Raw genomic sequence first — 20,470 nt, forward strand, 5'->3', positions numbered from 1 at the left:
TTTTATTTGGGTTCTTTGACAGTGTTTGGAGAGTCTCCCTTAACATGCTTCCCTGCCTCAACAGGAGATGCTTCTTATGGTTGTTTTGTGAAGCTGGCAGTGACAAGATATGCAGCATCTTTTACCTGTACTAGGTAAGTGACATTTAGCATACTGTCTTGCCACACAGCATTAAAGAAAGGCTTGTTTTCCCTAAAAATACAGAGGTAATGCTTAACCTGGATCCATCTGCCAAGCTCAGAAGTTGCTGTTTAAATTATACATGATGCTCTAGGACATTACAGTGCTGGGTATTGGTTGATGAACTTCTTTACAGATATAAGCAAAGCACTTCAAAATGTAATATGGATACTTCTACATTTGAAACATAGCAAATTCATTAAACTGTTTAGAAATACAGTCAAAATGACTCATAATATAATTCCATGATTTTTTTTTTTTTTTGTAGATATTTATTTACCCTGTAAATTTAATTGAACATTTTCAGAAGAAAATAGGATGCTGGAACTGGCCTTGCCACCCAATGTTAATTCTAGGGAATTGTTTTTCATTACTTCTCTTATTAAAGTCTGGAGAAAAGCAGACATTAACTAAGTGGCAATTCCCAAACAAATAACAGGAGGCTTTTTTTTCATTAGCATAAAGTGTTGCCCTTTATACAGATATAATCCCTTTGTCTTAAAGCTATTTCCTAGTTACTCTTGATTCCCCAGTTTTGGGGGCAAGGTTCTGGGCTAGAAGGAGCGATGATTGGATCTGATATGATCATTCTTATGTCATTGGGAATTAGTATTTTTAATGCTTACGTTATTTTCACAGTTTTTTTATACTTATGAATAAACTTATCAAACTGGAGGTTGTATGGCTCAGCAACTGAAACAATTGTTTGCTCATACCTAAGACTGACTCCAGTTAAGAGTTGTGTAATTTTGTGTTTTTCTGAGTTTTGAAGTTTGAACTCAGAGAGATGGAAGTTGCCCTAATTATTTGTGTTTCTTCTTACTATGTTAGTTCACTGGTCTCGATCCTTTGTGCTAAGTACAGGGTGAAGTTAAAATGGTAGAGCATTAGCCTTAATGATTCATAAATCTAAATGAACAATACGGGAAGTCATGGGAGAAGCTTACAGGCTGCCAACCAATATATAACTTCAATGAATTTTCTTAAATAGAGTTGTGTCCTAAGCAAAACAACTAGTGAATTTAGTTTCTTACATAGCTAAGAACCACAAACTCCTGCTCTTCTGCAATAACTCCACTATTCCTCTGTCTTCATGTCTCCACTGCTACCTTTCTTATCCACAGCTCTGCATACACCCAAGACTAACTGCCTTCAGCAAACTGAATACAAAATGGCTTAGTTGTTTGCCAGATAGAATACTTGGGCTTGTAGTTCCTTCAGTGGAGAAACTCATTCATGTTCCTCTCCCATATCAACCACTACCTCTTTTGAAGTTTGTAGAAACATGATAGATTAAAGCTTCTGCCCATGATAATTGAAATTGTCCTTGGGGTTTAAAAAGCATTATGAAAATGGATGGTCAGGCAGCTGGTAAAGTTGTAGACAAAACAGTTTCATAAGTCTCTTTTTCTTAGGTAAGAAATTAAGATAGAAAATGGTGAAGTAGTTAATTTACAAGATGAAAAGCTTTGCTGTTTTTGGTTAAGGCTAGAATTTTGGATGCTATTGTTAAATCTGAGGCAGTAGTGGTGTCTTCAGGCAATTTCAGAGCACGGTGCAGCTCTCAAAGTTTCTTGAAACTTGGTGACACAATGGAAGGAAGGAACTTGATCAGGTTCAGCACTGAAGGAAACCAAAGTCAATTATTTTGCTTGCTTCTTGGTAGCAGCCAAATGGTCATTCAGTATGCACATACTGTCCTCAGACAGCAGTCACAAATTTACTAACTGATTACATTTTACTCTAAACATAAGCAGGGGGGATCACTGGAGACATTAGCGGAAAAGTTGGGGTAGGAAATAGGTTATTCTGGTTGGATGGGTAAAAGGATTTAGGGAAATAATTATAGGCAAACCAGTGTTCTTTTCTGCTGTTAATCTTGTTATTTTTAAAATCTTGCTTCAGCCAAGGCAGTTATTGATTTTTGAATGACTAGATGAAATGTTCCTGGCTGCATTCAAACTGAAAATATAAGAATTTCTCCCTCATCCAAAGGTCACCCAGCTGGCAACGCATGGACTAAAGACAGGCCATTTGTAAGGGTAGTTTCTGTGAATGAAGGGGTTCTGATTACTGCATGAGGGAAAACTCACATAAAATAGAGCAGTCTATTTTTTTCAAGAATTTTTGATAAGGAGTGCTTAAGGCCCATAGTCAAGCTTAAATAAACTATCTTACAGATACAGTGGCATATTCTGGAAAAAAAAAAAAAAATCTATCATATCCTAGTAATAGGCCAGCAGAGTAAAGGCAGGTAAATTTTAAAACTCTAATTCAGCTATCCACGCACTGAAATCTGTTACAGTGTTTAGAGGATTGAAATACAATATATTAAAAATTCTTGGAGTACTTGTTCACGTTCAAAGATATGTAATACTGTTTTTACATCTTTTATAGTGTCCCTACTTTTGTGACAAACTATATGACTGTGAAAGGCAATTCTTTAGTTTGCAGACTGTTTGCTAATAGAATATTGTAAAAATACTGCTACCTTGCTACAGTGAGCATCTCAAAGGGCATTTGTTCTTGTAGTTTAAAGCCAGAGCCAGGGCACAGAAGGCCACCATTCATTATCCCATGTGACTCTAGGCAAGCCACATAATCTCTCTGGGAAACATTTAACCACTGATAAAATATTTTATTTTTGTGTCTTGTCTATTGAGATTTACACACTTTAAGAACAGCGTAGCTGTGTTATGGCGACATGTAGCACATACTGTATTGAGTCTTCCAAGTGCCCTGTCTCTGAAACGATAATAAAGCAGATCACTCCGTTGCAGAGACTTAGTTGTGCTATAAAAATTATAGCAGTACATCTTATGTTTCAAATGATGATGATGTTGATGTTATAAATATATGGTCAGAAAAATTTGACCTGAACACTACAGATCCAAACATTTGATCAGTATAAGATGTGTGGGTCCCACTTCTTTAGTTCTGAATACTACCAAAGAGATCAGATCTGATTGTCTGTAGCATAAGCATGGGTATTAGTGACAGCTGTAGATCTTAATGAGAAGTCTTCAGCTGAATGAAATCTTTAGAGAGGAGACCATGAGAAGAAGTGACATCTCACTCTGGTATTTTCAAGTTTGTCCTGATATACCAGATGTTTGGAAAAATAAATAAATAAATAAACTATACGTCTTTTCTGCTAAAGAGGCATTGCATGGGTAAGACATTGGTCTTCCCTTAGTAGGCCAGAGTCAAGCAGCTGCTTTGCTAAGGAGAATAGAAAGGCTGTATTGAAGCTCTCAGTGAAAGCATTGTACTGCACCTGGTGTTTCTGTGCATCAGCTGTGCCCCCTACTGGCAGGAACCTCAGAGCCTCTGTAGTTAAGAGAGTAACTTACTGAGAGAGATCGTAATAATTTTTCTCATACTCCAATGAAGAAAAGAGTGAAAAAGCACTTAAGCATGGATTGGTACACTGACAGAGTAGGGCACACTAAGGTTTTTAACTCAAGAAATCTGTATTTTGGTTACCTAAGTTGCAGAATGAAATATGCAGAATGAAAACTTAAACTACATATTGGATTTACCGACAGACAAAGTTTGTATATTATTAGTCCGGTGTCCTTAATTACTAGTTGGGCCCAGCAGAGATACTTCCTACTTTGTTGTGGCATTAACAATACTGTTATTACGGAACCACAGGGTTCCCTTAGCCTCCCTTTTAAATGAGTGGTTATTAGGTCCCTGCCTCAGGAAACCATCACTTGACACTGGCAACCTATCATCTTGTCTCAACCTGGTAGTAGCCCGGGGGAGCAGTATGCTCCAGAAGGAGACATATGGTGTATTTCTTCTGCACAGTCTTGAAGTTCTGTTGAATAAATGTCCTTCCTGAGATGAAAACAAAGGCAGATAAAGGAGACTGCATGTTGTCTGAGGTCCACGTATGCAGCTGAACACCATTCTCCACAGTTGTGTGCACAGAAAAAAAATGATTGCTCAACATGCAAAGTAGTGTTTCACATTAATTTTCATACTGTCTGTTCATGTCTGATTACTAATCAATAAATACCTAATTAGTTATAAACTAAGAGATGTACAAGGATACACTGAAAAATGTCATCTAATTACTACTACCAAGGAGAAATATAATCAATATACAGTGATGGTGATAACACATTAGTGAACATAATGAGATCCTGAGTTAATTCCCTTAAGGATGCTAATATTGATAGTTGCCCTTTACCTCCCTGCCCTTTACTTTCTCATATGTAATGAAGGGACAAATGCAGGAGGATTTTGCAGTCCTGAGTACTACTAACAGTGAGGAGAAAAGTAGCTGCTGAAGGTTCAGAACACCTACAGAAGAGAACTGTTCTGTAAAGACACAGCTCCTTGACTGGCAGACACAAGAACTGGGGATTGATCTCAAATACTTCATGTTTCCGTAATTTTTCATAAAGAAAAATATCGCGATGGTGGGTTAAAATTTCAGTGGAGTCTTTCCAGCAAAATAGACAGAAGGGTTTGGGATAGCTACACTGCAGGAATTACTTAAAACTGTTAAGGGATGAAGTTAGATCAGTTAACTTTTTGAATCTGTTTCTAGCCACCTATACGCTGTTTTTTAGTTAGACAAGAAAAAAACCTGCAACAAAGGAACTGTGAAAAAGAGATTTCTTTAAGAAAGATGAAATCTTAGCTCAGTAAAGCAGTATTTGTTTCTTTTTTTTTTCTAAACCATACAATATTACTTTGTATCTATGTTATTCTTTGGAATGAAACTCATGACTGTGTTGAAATCTAAGGTCCTAACCTTGCTGACTGCTTTGACTTGCTAGTGTGAATAGGCTTGCCCAAACTGGCTGTGAAAAAAACTTCCAAATATTTTTTATTGTGTATGCTTGAAAGACAGAATTTAGTTGTCTCCTTGGAAAGGTCACTTGTGCTTTGTAATTGAATATATTTCAAAATTATGTAACTGACTGCTGTGTTGTTGTTTGTAATGTTATATGATGGATTGATACATATACAAATCTAATCTGTGTCTGGAAGTTGTCTAGTGCATCTTACACAGATTTGAAACCTTCCACACAATTCTTTGCTTATATATACACAGCAGGGTGTCCCAGTATAGTGCAAGCATTAACGCACATTTTCCTGGACTCTTTGGGATGCTGGTCACATCCTATGCTGCCTGCAAAGTGGTCTTATTGGCCTGTCTCTCAAAATCTTTTTGCGCATTGGTTATTTTTCAAACAGAGAAGCAAGAAGTAAGACATGGACTAGACTATGATTTCACTTCTGCTCAAATTATGTAAAAGCCAACAACCATCTCTCTTGAAAGTGCTAATATTTTTGGGTGTCCCAGAATAAGCAACACAATAAACCAGATCCAGATTCTCCATACAGAGAAGAAGAATTTTAATGAAAATTTTAGCAAAATTTACACTATTTGAACATCTTTCATTTAGACCTCTTCATTAAACCCAGTTTAGCGTTCCTCCGCCCTGGACTATTGCCAGCCTCCATTCTGCATGGAAGTGTGAAGTACAAAATAATGAATGGTAATCAAAGTGAAATGATTGTTCATCTCGTATTTAATCTTCTGAAAAAGATAAGAACATAAGAAACTGAAACTATAAGGCTACAGAGACAACATAATGATTACAGGACATGCAATTAATGCGAAATTATTTTACTTTTTGTCTGCTTTAGGAGAATACAAGTTTGGCTTTGAACATAAGGTAAGTCACCAGCAACGGAAGGAGCAGTTTTCCTTTTCCTTCTTTTCTCCGTCCTTACTCCATGAAAACTCTTGCTGACTCCATGGTGACTCTGATATAGAAAGAAGCAAGACAAATACAATACAGAGCAAAATAATGTATTGGGAAAATACTGTAATTATACACTGTAGGTAGGTGTGTAGGTGTGTAGGTCAGTTTATTGTGATGGCCTGCTTTACTCTTACTTTTCTTATACTTTTCCTATCCTAGAATATGCTCTCAAGAAAAAGATCAGATGGATCGATCTAATCTAACATATCAGTTACTGTGTTCTTTTATATTTATAGTGGGAATTGGGAAAAGATTGTCTACATTAAATACCAGGTAGATAAAAACTCTGGTACACAAAGACTGATCTGTCCACATTCACTATGCTTCACTCTTTCACTTCTGCAGTTCACTTCTTTTGCATCTACTGGGAAGTCCTAAATGCTCTATCTTAACTCTTCTGCTCATTCCTACTTCTTTCCTCATGATTTCATCCCTTCCCCATCACAAACACTCTGCTTGATATTACTTGGTTGATAGTCAGTAATATTTATGGTAAGACTTGTAGGATTTTGTGATCCTGCAAACTCTCTTATCACAAAGTAATACAAATCCAGTGTCTTCTAGGGAGCTAGATGTTTACAGAGAAGCTTAACCTCAGGAAACTTGTGATTTAACAAAGCGGTGCAGCCTTTGAGCTAAAACTCTATATGCCAGCATAAAATTTTAGCTGTGTTAAAGGGTTCTGCTGAAAAAATAAAACTTCATATAAGTCATACAAAATATGCTAAGACATTACCAGTGAAGTTTCCACTTTTTAGAAATCCTTTTATAGTTATCACAGGTTCAACATGAAACAGGGACCTCAGATGCAGCAATAATGCAGAAGGTATACAATGGCATTTGGTTACCCAAGGTCAAACATTGTCAAAGCTGCAGTGAAGAGCCTGCATTTCTACAGAGGTGATCAAAACCTGCTGGCTTCTTTGGTACCAGAAAAATTGCTACAAATATAGTTTTACTCATTAGTCTACTTGTAACATCAAAGGTAAGAATAGCTTTGACTTTTGGATTCAACAGCATAAATGCAATGAGAAAACCATCGCTTTTTCTTAATAACTTGCTGTCCAAAAGCCATAAAACATTATTTCTCCATGTTAAATCTAAATCCTTCATCTATTTTGCTGCACATCTGTTATGACTGACAATCTGAAAATTTGAAGGCGTTGGCTGTCATATGGGTTTTCTGCTGGATTTAGACATTAACTTTTCGTAAGTAAAAGGTTACTGTATTGAAATTCCAGGTAGTTCCATTAGTGAGGCACATTGTATCTGTGGGAGGTGATGATTTATTTATGCAGATCATGCCTAGCTCTAGGGAGATTTTTTTAATCTATCCATGCCAGCAACCAGTCTTTACCCACCAGAAGTCAAGCTTTCTATTAAGCATCTGACATAACAATTTGGAAATATTATTTTATCAAATGAACTGCAGTTAATTGCTTCTAAATGCTTAAACTGACTATACATAAATCATAACTGGCCTCAATGTGAAACTGGAATGTTTTTCTTCTGAGGTATATTTGATACTTCAATGTTGCTTTTGTCAATAAAATAATACTAGGCAAATAATCCTACTGTAGCTATGCTGACACTCTATGAGTGGGTATTGACATGTCTTTGACTTGACTCATTTTCTCCAAATCCCATACTGAATACACGAGGGTCTTTCATGTCTCTCCTTCACGAGGCAAATACAAGCCGCGTTGTCTCTGCAAGACAGCTGAGCATCTGCAGTGAAGACACAGGTCTTTTATGTTTGTCATTTCTCTTTGGAGCTGAAAGAAAGTGGTTTCACTCTGTGGTCTGGCCTGCAGTGTCCCCAGTGGCATGCTTCCCGTGTCTTTCTTCCACCAGACTCTTCTCCAGATACAGGTATTACCTCTTTCACTGTCTTACCCATCAACTGCTGTCTTCCTTCCCTGGCTAATGACGCATGGCAGTAGTGCCCCCACTGAGAGTGCTCGGTGACACACAGCTTTTTTGTGTGTGTGTGTGCCAGGGCAGGTGGTTTGTGAGCAGAATAGATCAGTAAGTTGGTCCTGAGATTACAGATCACAGACACTGAAGATGAAGAAGGAGAGTCCCGGGCCCCCAGCATCATTGCATCTTCCACTGTTGAGCTTTCCTATGGAACAAACTGGCTTCCACCAAATAGCTTGGTTAGGAAATAGTCAGGCATAGAGAAGGCAAACAGCCTTTTGTCTCAATGGCACAGAGACAAACAGATGCACTTGATAGGACTGGCTGAACTGAGAAAACAGGACTGGTGACCAGTGCCAGTAGGGAGTGAAGAAGCAGATCAGATGAGTTATTTGCTGGGCAGACAAAAGAACTGAAAGCCAAGAAGGGGAAATCTGAAACAAGATGTGGACTTGGGAGAAGAAAAGGAGAAGAAAGAAGGAAGAATTAACCACTACAACTAAAATTTGAAATAATGAAGCTGTAATATTTGAAGACAACATTTACAATAAAGCTAAAAACTTTTCAACAAGAGTTATGAATATATTTAATTAAAAGAAAAAAACACATTGTCTTTGTGAAAAGTGAAAAAGGGTCACATTAATCAAATAAATGTTATGCTGCAAAGTCCCACAGACTTAAAGTTAAGCCAAATATTTTTAATAGCTAGTATTGATATGGAATGAAATTAATTCCTGCATAGAGCATTAAACCTGTTGACTGCTCAGGATGAAGTCTGGACCGTGTCAGATTTGACAGGTTTAACTTGTTGTATACAAAATGACATTATCAAGAAATTTGTTTTTCAAATGTAACTGTTAAAAATGTAAACTGTAAAAAAAAAAAGTTTGTCATTCTGGATTATCCTTTCATACGTATAATCAGTATATACAGATTAGTATATTTTGGCACAAATAGTAGTTTATAGAACTAAACTGGAGAAATAACATTCAAACTGAAATGTCACCTAAGGAATAGAAAAGGTTACCTGTTACAGATAAGACCACAAAGCTGCACCTATTTTACACCTTTCAGGAGTGATTTCTCTGTGCAAATAAGACCTTTAGAATTTCAAACACAGCTAGGGGAAAAGAATATTCTCGCTTTCATGAGTTATTTATATTAAGGTTCTAAAAATCAGAATTAAACAGAGCAGATTAAACATCCTTATTTTATAGGGTGAAGAACTACTGAAAGTACGAGTGTCATTTGCTTCTACATCATATATAGTGGCAGCCGTGACAGTGTTATATTCTGCAGCAGTTATATGGAGAATATTATTTCCCATGTCAGGTTGGAAGTCTTCTGTTTCAGGATGTGTAGATAATGTCACCTTACTGTGAGAGGTAAGTGAAAATGCAGTCCTGTTAGACAGGATCTTTTCATCAGAAGCTTCTATATTAGAAAGTGAATTTGAGGATATCTGAATGCAAATATCTTCTGAAATGCAAGCATGGAGGTATTGGATGTCATTGATATTAACTCTAGGTTCACAAGTGTGCCCTGCATAACAGTGGCAGTCAAATTTTTCTATGAATGCTTGTAGATCCTGAAATGCTGGTTGCCCCTGTAAAGTGTATTTTCCATCCTTTGTCATTCGAATTACAATATTCTCTGGGTTCAGGTGAAGATAGTCACTGGAATTCCATTTTTTCCGTGCACAGGCACCAGAATCGTGGCATAATACTTGGCTACAGATTCTGGCTGCCATTGTGACATTGATGAGGTAAGGAGTCAAAGTCCTCCTAAGGTAGTTGTCCAGAGTCTTACAGGTGTTCTGTAAAAAGAGCATCATATCTGAAAAGTTTAGTGCAGAAACTAATAAAACGTTGTTATTATAATAACAGTACTGTAGTGGATATCTATAAATGTTTATCCTGAGGTTTTGATAATAGTTATAACTGGTTGTTGGAAGCAGGTTTATAGGAGAAGTTGCTATATAATTCAAGGACCACAGTAAGCTAATCTCGGTTGGTTGTTGAGTATGTTACTAAAAGCACTTGCATTAGAAAGTAGATAACTTTCAGCTTTCACTTTATCTGTATGACACTTCCTGTAGTACTTTGAATCAGATGCATTTTTTAAAGTTCCTTTTTATGTGTCCTGAATATTTTGAAGGGATCTTGAAGGAGAAAAAAAAATACCCAAAATGTTTCTTCAACCTGAACAAATATTTTTTCTATTAAATCATCCTTTGATACTCTCCAATTTTCCCTGACACAAGTAGCTGGCTGCAGGAATAGGGACCTTTCACAGCATTTTTGAATGGAATGCATTTTGGGAGGATGGACAAAAAGTATGCTAGGTGAACATCTAATTGATCATGAATCTGGCATATATTCTGTGTATGCTTGGCACAGTTCAATAACTAGAGGTTTGTTGAACTCTTTGTTTCTGAATCTGTCTTCTTAGAGGATTTGCTTAATACCATACATCAATAGATAGAAAAATCTAATTATTTACTCCCATGGAGATCATCTCAATGAAGCTGAGGTATATGTAATTGTTTTTCTTTTAGATATATCTAAAATCCCTGCCTAGAAAATTTTGGTTTATGCAGTTCATGCAGAAGTGAGGCTCGCAGTAATATTTCATTGCTGAGACACCACAGACTGTGATTCCTTTGAAAAAAAGTGCCATTAGTGCACAAATGCATAGTCTGGCTGAGCTGTAGAAAATCCTGTTTGCTCACTTAAGTTTCAAAATTTGAAAAATTAGAGTTGATAGGCTTTGTCAGAAGCAGGGACATACAAAGAATGGTCAGTGGGACACTTCTGAGAATTTGACCCTTACAGAGCTGTGGAGGTTTATTTGGCCATGCTGTCTGTGACAGGAGGTTCAGCAGTGCTGAAGATTTTTGGTTCTTTGCTCTTAAAAGGCTTCAAAAGTGTCTTCCCGTACAGTAGTTTATTTTATTCATTTTGCCTGGATATGAATGAGCTAGTTCAAAAGATTTGAATGTCCTTATAACAATGTTTCTCAAAATGTGTTTTTGACCTTCCTAAGACAATCTGATTTTTTTTCCTCGTCTGACTCAGATCTTTCTTACCCTGGAATTAGTCAAAGTCGTACTTATAGCACAGGCTAGAGCTGAAATTTCACATGCTGACTCCTAGTATTTTAAATATTATTGCCAAATGCACCATTTTAAAAGTAAAAAGTGGAAGGTGTTTTTTTTGTTTGTTTGTTTGTTTGTTTTTTTAAGAATTTTTCTGTGCAACTTCAAGTAATTTGTTCTGTACTTCACAAGTGGAATGTATGAAGATATGGGACTTCTTTCCTTAAGTTAAGTGAACAGGTGATAACTCGCTTACAGTTATCATGGTAGCTTGTCCGGTTACTTATCGCCAACAATGAAACTTCAAAAATTTGAACTCTTATTCTGTGTAGTCAATGGCAATCTTCGTAATCCTGAAATGGGCTTGTTTTTGTTTTTGATTAGTGAAGACAGTAGGTCTGCTGACAATATGGACTCATCATTTTTAAAGTGGAAGATATGATGTAAATAATTATAATGTTTTATATCATTTTCACTTTATTATTTTTTTAAAATGTCATAGTAATCATTAATCTGGCATACCTTACTTTGTGTTAAATTCATATCGCCCCAGATCACAATTCCAGAAGCACCCAGTGCAGCAGATTCTCCAATGGTATTTACCAGGTCATCCTGAGAGTGAATGTGGAAAGAATCCTACTGATGTAAGTAAGCTATAACATATGGGCAAAAGGTATAATACATACAGTAAATTACATAGCCAAAATAACCACTCTGAAAACAGCAAGCAATTATGCACAATGCAAACATTCCACTCACGATTACACTATTTTATTCTGGGATGGAGTTGAGCAGGTGATACTAGAAAATACTGCCAACCATTTCCAGTGTATATATTTCATCTGGTTAGAAAAACATGGCTGTAAAACTGAGCCGGGGGTTTGGCCCATGCACTCCACCAACCATTTTAAGATTTATTTTGCTGTATTGCCTCCTGACTGCTCAGCTGGTAGTAACCAATTTCACTAACGCTGCCTGAAGCAGAGGCTGGAAAGCACAGAGGTGGTAGTGGGGGGGGGGGGGGGGGGGGGGGGGATCCAATTTTTTTTTATTATTATTATTTTTGGTTGGTTGGTTTGGTTTGTACTTAATTTCAGTTACCAGAAAGTGCTGAAGCTGAAAAGTAGCAAGAGAATAGCTTTCACCAACAGGAATCTCTTTTCTCAGGAGAATGCCTCTGGCCTTTTACAGAGATTGATCTGGGAAATTTGTTTCTGTTCAGTTCTCTTTCTAGAGTCAGCTATTAGCCCAGCCCTAACAAAACGTTAAAACCCATGTGGGATAGGAGAGAACTATGGATAGAAAAAGAACAAGGAAAAAACTTTCTGTGGAGAACAACATGAAAAGGAGGGGTGTGAGGGTCTCAGTGAGTACCAAGAAACCCAGCAGCGACCCTAACAGCACACCCTGTTCCTCAAAGATATGCACAGAGCTGGGGGCAATGCTCAGTGATGCTCAGACTAGGATGTTAGAGGACACAACGTAGTCACCAGGACCACAACCTCTGATTTCCCCTTCCTTGTAGCCTGGATGACCAGGAGGAAGTTTTCCGAAGTGGTGGTATCTATAATAGCATAGATATTTAAAAATATGTTAAAGAAAAGATGTAGCCAGGAGTGTAATAAGATGGTTAGACCTTAAACAGAGGCTAACCTTGACAAGGCTGTGAGATGCTGATATGCCATTTAGGAGGCTACCCCAGTACACCTAAAGACAGAATTTCCTCACCAGCTTTAAAACCCGTTTACCAAAGAATCAGTAAACCTAATATCCTTGCTTTGATTTTTAAAAATTGAATTTTGCATCAGTACTTCAAGTCCTAGACAGACAAGGAAATTCTTTGACTTTGGAGAACTAATTAAATTATCATCACAAAAATCTGATGAATTGGGGTGGAAGAAAGGTAATTTACTGTTTAAGAACTCCTGCAATAGAAGTTGTCTTAATATGCATGTCATAATTTCAAAAGAAGAAAAAGGCTAACATTCTGGACATGGAAGTGATTGCTGAGTGACCTCTCATTCTCCAAATGTAGGCTGAGGAGTGGGAGAGGTATGAAAGTATGAGAAGATCTTACACTAATCATCTTTAATGATCTTCTATAGTCCTCTTAAAAAAGAGATATATCTCCTACTTATCAAAGTGAAAAACAAGGAGAAAGGAACACTTATATAACAAAAAAATAAAAATATATTTTTAAAAATCGCTTTTATTGTTTTTCCTTATAAATTTTAAAAGCAAACATTAGGCCAGCCCAGTTTTACTAATTCTCTTGGAAAGGTTATTCTTTCCTCTGAGTTAACATACTAAGTTACGCTTTTTAGCTTTCTAACATTTTGCTACATGTGAGGACTGTTCAGAGTGCAAAATATTATTTAGTAAATATTTAGTAAGTTCATTAGGAATGCTTGAAAATAAACCTCTTACTGTTCAGTCTGCACATATTTAGATGATAGTTTAATTTATTTTTATACAAAATCTACATACTTTTTTTCTGAAACAAATTAGTATCTTTGCTAAGTAAGTGTCACCTAGTAATTTCTTTCCACTTCAGTTTGAAATATTTAAAGTGTAGCTCCACTCACCTGAGAAAGATATTCCTCATAGACATCTGTGAATACTGGTCGTGTATATACAAAAACTGGAAGGGGGTAAGTAGAATTGGAGACATATGAAACTCTAATGGCTTCTCGAACTCTGTTGCGAACAAAGAGTTGGGCATTTCTGGAAGATCTTAGGGCTGTCTCTAGATAGACAGATGGATAAAGTGCTGTGCTTTTCTCCCACAACCAATTAAGTTCATTATTTCTTGCTATTTCAATATCCAAACAGGTTCCCGTATAATTACGTGGGTTTTGTTTGTAATCATAGTTATAACAGTCTGGGTAAAGGTAGTATCCCCATAGACGTTTTGGCTTCATTGCTATGCCCAGCTTCAAAGACTCCAACATAATAGATTTTGCTGCAGCTTCAAATTCCATTTTAGCTATAGTCCTGGCTTCAGCTTCTGATAGACTTAGGTCTCTCTGCTGAACAAGTTCAATGGATTCCTGTCTGTAAATGTCTTTTGATCCCCAGTTCCTTATCCACACAGGTCTCCAGTTTTCCCAGTCAATAACAGCCAACCCAGACTGTTCATCTGAAGGAATATAGAACTGGATGTCCTCTTTGGCTTTTTTCAAATGATTCTCCAGCTGCAAGAGTTGGGGGAGTCCTCCATTGAATGCCTCTCCCGTGACTTCATTTTTGTAAGGATAGTAACCAAGCCTGTCTGGATAGAATAGAGTAATGTTTTGCCCAATGGATGTCTTCAATGTGCTTCCAATGAGAGAAAAAAATGTCATATCCAGATGCACTCCAGTCCTTTCAGTACAAAGTTCTGTAGGAGCATTCCAGATAGAAAGGAATGGTGAATTAGAAATAAGTGGACGAGCTCTTATGTTCAGAGATGAGCAGCAAGAAACTAGAACAGTGGCGAACACCACACCAGAAGCTATGGGATACATACTGGTAACACGGATTCCAAAACTTTGTATTTGTCTTAAAGTTTCCATTGTAGCAACTGCAGTGGTATTAAGTGCTTCTGATCCAACAAAAATTAAATGCTCTCTGGGTGTTGACAAGTTTGGTAGTCTGTCAGAAGCTTTACCATACAATATATTTCTTCAGATTGAAGCTAATAAGCAATGTTCTTGAGGTGTAAAATCATCATGTTCTTTATGCAAGGTTCTATACCATTTCAGACTGGAGGAAAAATCTGAACAATTTTTAAGACCTAATAAAAAAAAAAAAAAAAAAAAAAAGCGCAGATAAAGTAAAAGGGGATAAAACCTTCTTTTCTAACTGTGAAACAAATACCATTTATGGTTTTGAATATATTGTCATCTTTGAGTAAAATTCCCTCTTAAAGGAAAAGCACAATGTACAATCTTAGAGGACATAAAGTATGTAAGAACAATGAAAATTGTCAGTGAAATAGTGTCCAGTGAGTTGTGAATCAGAATGAGTATGCTTGGTAGTCGTGATTGTGGCTGTGAATGATGTCTGTAAGCATGAGCAGTCTCACAATGTCTTCTCTTAGTCAACAGTAATCTATCAGTAATAATTCTCACCTATCTTAAAATATTAAAGTTCGAGGTCTTAATTGATTAATTGTACAGAGCACTTAAGGGAAGATACAAGATAACACAAAATTGGAACCCAAACTACGGCTTACATCCAAGAAAACAATCTATATAAACTCATTTAACTCAGTGAGGTATCCGTGATATGACAGACACTCTGTCTGCAGAGTCTCTGTAACTGCATATAGTCTTGGCATATGGCCATCTATCTGTTGCTTGAGATCACTTGAGATTTACAGATTAAGTGACACGAAGGCCAAGTCTACCCAGGAATGTAATGCATTAGGAAAGCTGAGGTCGTCCATACGTACACAATGAGCAGTCACACTTACTTTTATTCAAGAACATAATAGTAGTGGTGGTAGTCATGGTGTGGTCATCAACGTTTACATAGCAGAACGATAGCTAAAGCATTCCTCTGTGAAGGAGCTTACCTGAATTTACTTCCCTCCTGATTTTGAGACAGTTCAAATCTGGATCAGTCACTTCCCCTGGCAGCTTCATGGTTAGGCCACAGAGTATCTAAGGCAGATGAGAGCATGGAGGAAAATACGCGAGGCACCATGAAATGGGCCAGTGTGTTTGGGAATGCCCATCACCCAGATAAATAATGAAGATGTTAAAGAGTGGTGGGCCCTGAGTGAACCATTAGTTTATATTACCAGAAACAGGCCTCCGGCTGGACTTCCTGGCCCCAATCACAGCCCTTACAGCCTGCCAGTTCAGGCTGTTTTCAGGTTCACTGTCCATATACCTAGCCTGTACTTCATCAGTGAGAACGCTATGGGAGAGGGTGTTGAAAGTCTCGCTGTAATCAAGATCAACAATACCCACTGCTCTCCCCTTGTCCACTAAGCCAGTCATCTCATTACGAAAGGCGATCAGGTTGATGAGGAATGATTTCCTCTTTGTAAATCCATGGTGACTACTTCCAATCACCTTCTTGTCCTTAGTGTTTGGAAGCATTTTCCAGGATTATTTGCTCCATGAACTTCCCAGAGACCAAGCTGAGGTTGGGTTAACCAGCTTGTAGTTCCCCGGATCTTGTTTTTTTTTTCCCTTCTTGAAGATAGGGGTGACATTTTCTTTCTTCCAGGTCTCAGAATCCTCCCCCAGTCACCATGACCTTTTAGAGATTATTAAGAGTGACCTTGCAATGACATCAACCAGCTCCTTCAGCACTCATGGGCATGTACCATTACATCCCCTAGGCTTGCATATGGCCAGTTTGTTTAAATGTTCCCTAACCTGATTTTCCTCCACTGAGGGTGAGTCTTCCTTGCTCCAGTCATTGTTATGAGTCTAAGGAGCCTGGGATCCCAGAAGGCCGGTCTTTCCAGTAAGGACTGAGGTGGAGAAAGCACTGAGTATCTTGGCCTTTTCCATTTCCTTTACTACCTGATCTCCTGCCTCATTCAGCTGCAGACCCACATTTTTCCTTGTCTTCCTTCAGCTACTGAGAGACCTGTAGAAGATCTTCATGTGGCCCTTCACATCTCTTGCCAGATTCAACTCCAGGTGGGTTTTGCCTTTCTTAACACCATCCTTACACACTCAGACAGTATCCCTGCGCCCATCTCATGTGTGCTTCCTTTTTAGGTTTGAGCTTTGTCAGAGCTCCTTGTTCATTCATGCAGGCCTCCTCTTAGATAGCTTTGCTGCATGTGAGGAGGGACACTTCTTGAGCCCAGAGAAGGTAATTCTTGAAGATTAAACAACTGTCCTGGGCCCCTCTTCTCTCCAGGGCTGTCTCAGAGGATGTTTCCAAGCCAATCTCTGAGAAGGCCGAAGTCTGCTCTCCTGAAATCAGCGGTTGTGGTCTTGTCTCGTTTAGCCTTGTTCCTAGTTTTCAGGATCCTAAACTCTACTATCTCATAGCCACTGTAGCTAAGACCGATCCCAACCTTCACCTTGCATGTTTGTAACTCTGAGGTCCAACAGAGTGTCACTCCTTGCTGGATCCTACATTAACCAAACAAAGTGACATCTCTTGACATGATACAGACAGACTTCCAGGGCAAAATAAAAACATTCCATAGAGAAATTTCGGACAAAAATATTTTGCACTTATGCAAATGCAACTTAATAAAATGAAATTAAATTATCACACATAAAGAGCTGATATACACTAGCATTTGCCAAGATAGTGATCCTTTATGTAATAGCTTTTGTCATATTGAAGTGGGATCACTTCAAAAAAGGAGTTGTAGGAGTAGTTCAGCTCTGATTGTGCCTCTGGCTCTGGCTATGAATGATTTCTTGCCTCCACTGAGGTCAGAAAAATACAGGACACAATTTTTTTTCTTCGTTCCTACAAGCTTTTTCATAAGTGTATTTCATTAACAGGACATTGATAAAGAGGAAAGCATTGCTTTGAATACTGTATTTACTGATTTAGCTAGAATTCAGTTATTTATTATTGGCTAATCTTGCAAAGTTTAGTTTAACATTGTTGGGAAATAGTTCTCCAAATCTTGCTGTAATGTACTCTGCTGGGTATAAGCTAATAGATTACTTTATGTGATTGCTTCCACTTAAAAGGATTGCCTTTAGCCCAGCCTAACGATGACAACTCTAGTAAATGCTATTCTTTTCAGTCTCCTTGAATGTCAGTCTAAGCAAGCTGAGTAATAAAGCTGCTCTTGTCTTTGTCAAAAAGTCAATATCTTTACAATATATTAACACTAATTGCTCTGGGGCTATCTAACTAGAAGTACATACTGATGGATCTAAATGCCCTTTGTCTACAGAAAAAGCTACTGCTTTAGATTTTCCTGAATTTGGCATTTGTAAAGGTTGTATTAGAAGAAATCACAGGAGTTTTCTTGGTTTAATTACTTTATCATTTTTCACAGCATAAACTGGACTGCAGAAACACACATAATTAAAATACAAGTGTGCTCCCATATTTTGGAAGCTACACTGTCATAGAACTGGGCCACATTATGTGACCCTGAAAAAAATGACCTACTTGGCCAAAAAAAGTTAGAAAATAAAAGGGAGAGGAGTACTATATGTACATTTGAACCTCACAAATATTATGCACCATAACCTGATTATATGTCCTATCAAAAATTACTGGTTATGCTCTTTGGCTTATATTCCTGATGTGTTAGAAGAAATTAGCTTTTTTTTTTTTTTTGCTTTGCTTTTTTTATTAGTGTACTTAAACTTGGAACCTGAAGTAGAATCCAAAGTTTGTTTGTTTTTTAAACCAAAAGGTACCACAATACCAATACAGTTCATAAAATCATGGTTCCCTGAAAGAGGATCAAAGCAGTTCACACTGCTGGCAGTTCACACTGTCAATATCTGTATTTTTAAGGGATCAGTAGAAAAACCTGTGTTTGGAACCACCAGTGCTGCTGGAACTACAACCTAGAGAGGATTTACACCCTCGTGCTCCTTTTAGAGGTGCATATCCTGGGCAAGAGGCTGTTTGTTCAATACAGGCAGGTATCAGAGTTATAAACCAGCCACAGAAGGAATGGAAGAATAATCCTGCAATTGCATTGCACTCCCCTCTTGGGTCATTTGGGAATTTCTAAAATAGAAGGCAATGATATTCAATTAACACAAACACACTCAGACATTGTGAGAATAACATTAACACTTGTGAGGGGTAAGAAGCTCCCTGGGAAGAAGGTACAACTCTCTAAGCATGAACCATTTGTGCTGCACAGCTGATGGCAAATTTAACCTGATCAAACATTACGCATGAAGGATGGCCTTCGCAGGATTTAACCTCATTGTTAGCAATGGACTGAGATGCACTTGTCTGTGAAGTCAGAAATGGGTAAGCATTTATTTTGACAGGTTTCTAAAACTCCACCCTCATTTCAATATAATCTTCTCACTTGAACTACTACAACTGTCTGTGGGGCCACACGATGAATTGCTCAAGTTAAAAACACCTCAGCCAAAAGGGAAGAGAGGAAGGGTGTTTTTTTTTTTTTTTTTTTTTTTTTTTCTGACTAACTACACAAACCAGCAAAACTGGCTAGTTTAGCCAGCACAGATGATTCAAGAAATGCTTGTCAAACTACACCCCAGTGCTGTAGCTGTCCTTATCATCAATGACTGCCAAAACAGCTCTTTCATGATTGCTTACTCCCATTCCTGAGTTCTGGTTTTGAGTACAAGGCAATGGTTGTGTGAGAGGACTTGAAGACTGAGAAAATCTCCAGACAAATTTCTGTGCTGGCATTCCCAGCTTGAGAGGATTTTAAGTTGCCCATGGAAGAAATCAAAATATGTCGATGTTGTAAAGGCCAGTAGCTGGGCATCCAGGTTGTAAATAGCCTTCCTATAAAAATGTATATATGAAAGATTTTGTCAAACTACTGTTTGATTATTTACATGTAATTTTGCTATATGTTTTGTTGATATTCCAAATATTTTTCTACACTCCATTTCTCAGTTTTTTCTCTTGTTCTAATTCTCAATTCTGTAAAGTTCTGTAATATCCTAGCAGCCTGTTTATTGATGTTCTAATTTGATTTTTTTGTGAGTTAGCCAAATAAACTGTCTGAACACATTTCCAAGAGTATTTGGAAAATTTCTGTTGCTCTATTGTGGATAATTAGGCTTGGCAGAACTCTATTTCTGTAATGACAGTTTCCATTGCAGAGGAATCAAGGACAAGATAAGAGTCCATCAATTGTCACTTGGTGGAGAACTCCATAGCAGGCTTTGAAATTATTAGAAATATGCACTACTAGTCAATATCATGTGAAAAATATATGTCTACCGTTAATATCAATTAGTAAACAGCTAATTAAAGAACACATCGTATTGGGGATAGACTTGAATCACATTTCTGTAGTACATTAATGCTACTATAATGTAGAATATTGGGCAAATCACAGCCTCATTTTTAAAGGCAACCAGTGTTTTCCTTTGGTCTGTTTTTAGTTAAATATTCTTCACTGTATCATACCAAACCCTATTGAATAATTCTAATTAGAAGCCTTCAGAAAAAAACTCAACACCTGCTTTCTGTTTTAGCCCATGCTTTCAACCTGTTTTTCCCTCTAACTGCCTGACAAGGTTTGTAGGTGTAATTTTCATCAATTCCCCTATCCCATGGGGACACAACTCAGTAAAGTAAATGATCTTTGAATAGTTTCATCAAAATAATGCTTTGTAATTCCGTTCCTAAAATGCCCAATGTCTTTTGCTTTGCTGCCAGACCTTGTGTTCCGGCATCATTTAAAACTCTTTTGGACAGCAGTTTTTGTAAGAGAGCTGTAGTGCAGATGGCCGTGCTTTTGGAGCTGCAGTACAAAAACAGGCTTCCTAGGCAGTTTACTAGATCTTGCAAGTGAGCTCTTCCAAACAAGACAGTGTTATGCCTA

The 20,470-nt window shown here is 37.5% G+C and overlaps 1 protein-coding gene and 1 long non-coding RNA gene across 2 annotated transcripts in view; one reads left to right on the plus strand and one right to left on the minus strand.

Annotated features, from left to right (window-relative positions):
- Positions 1–7,444: 7,444 nt before the first annotated feature.
- On the plus strand, positions 7,445–13,631 carry LOC118175267. Its single transcript, XR_004754930.1, has 4 exons — positions 7,445–7,844; positions 9,110–9,277; positions 11,543–11,633; positions 12,212–13,631. It is a non-coding gene; the product is annotated as an uncharacterized LOC118175267 (long non-coding RNA).
- LOC118175252 (hyaluronidase PH-20-like) overlaps positions 9,049–20,470 on the minus strand; it is a 36,224-nt gene continuing 24,802 nt past the window's right edge. Inside the window, exons 2-4 of the mRNA XM_035341241.1 lie at positions 13,575–14,764; positions 11,512–11,601; positions 9,049–9,708 (exon numbers count right to left, since the gene is read on the minus strand). Of these exons, the coding sequence (XP_035197132.1) occupies positions 9,049–9,708; positions 11,512–11,601; positions 13,575–14,543 (1,719 nt within the window). The 5' untranslated portion in view covers positions 14,544–14,764. The remainder of the gene's footprint in view (positions 9,709–11,511; positions 11,602–13,574; positions 14,765–20,470) is intronic.

Source organism: Oxyura jamaicensis, chromosome 1 (genome assembly GCF_011077185.1).
Source record: "Oxyura jamaicensis isolate SHBP4307 breed ruddy duck chromosome 1, BPBGC_Ojam_1.0, whole genome shotgun sequence".
Taxonomy (NCBI): domain Eukaryota; kingdom Metazoa; phylum Chordata; class Aves; order Anseriformes; family Anatidae; genus Oxyura; species Oxyura jamaicensis.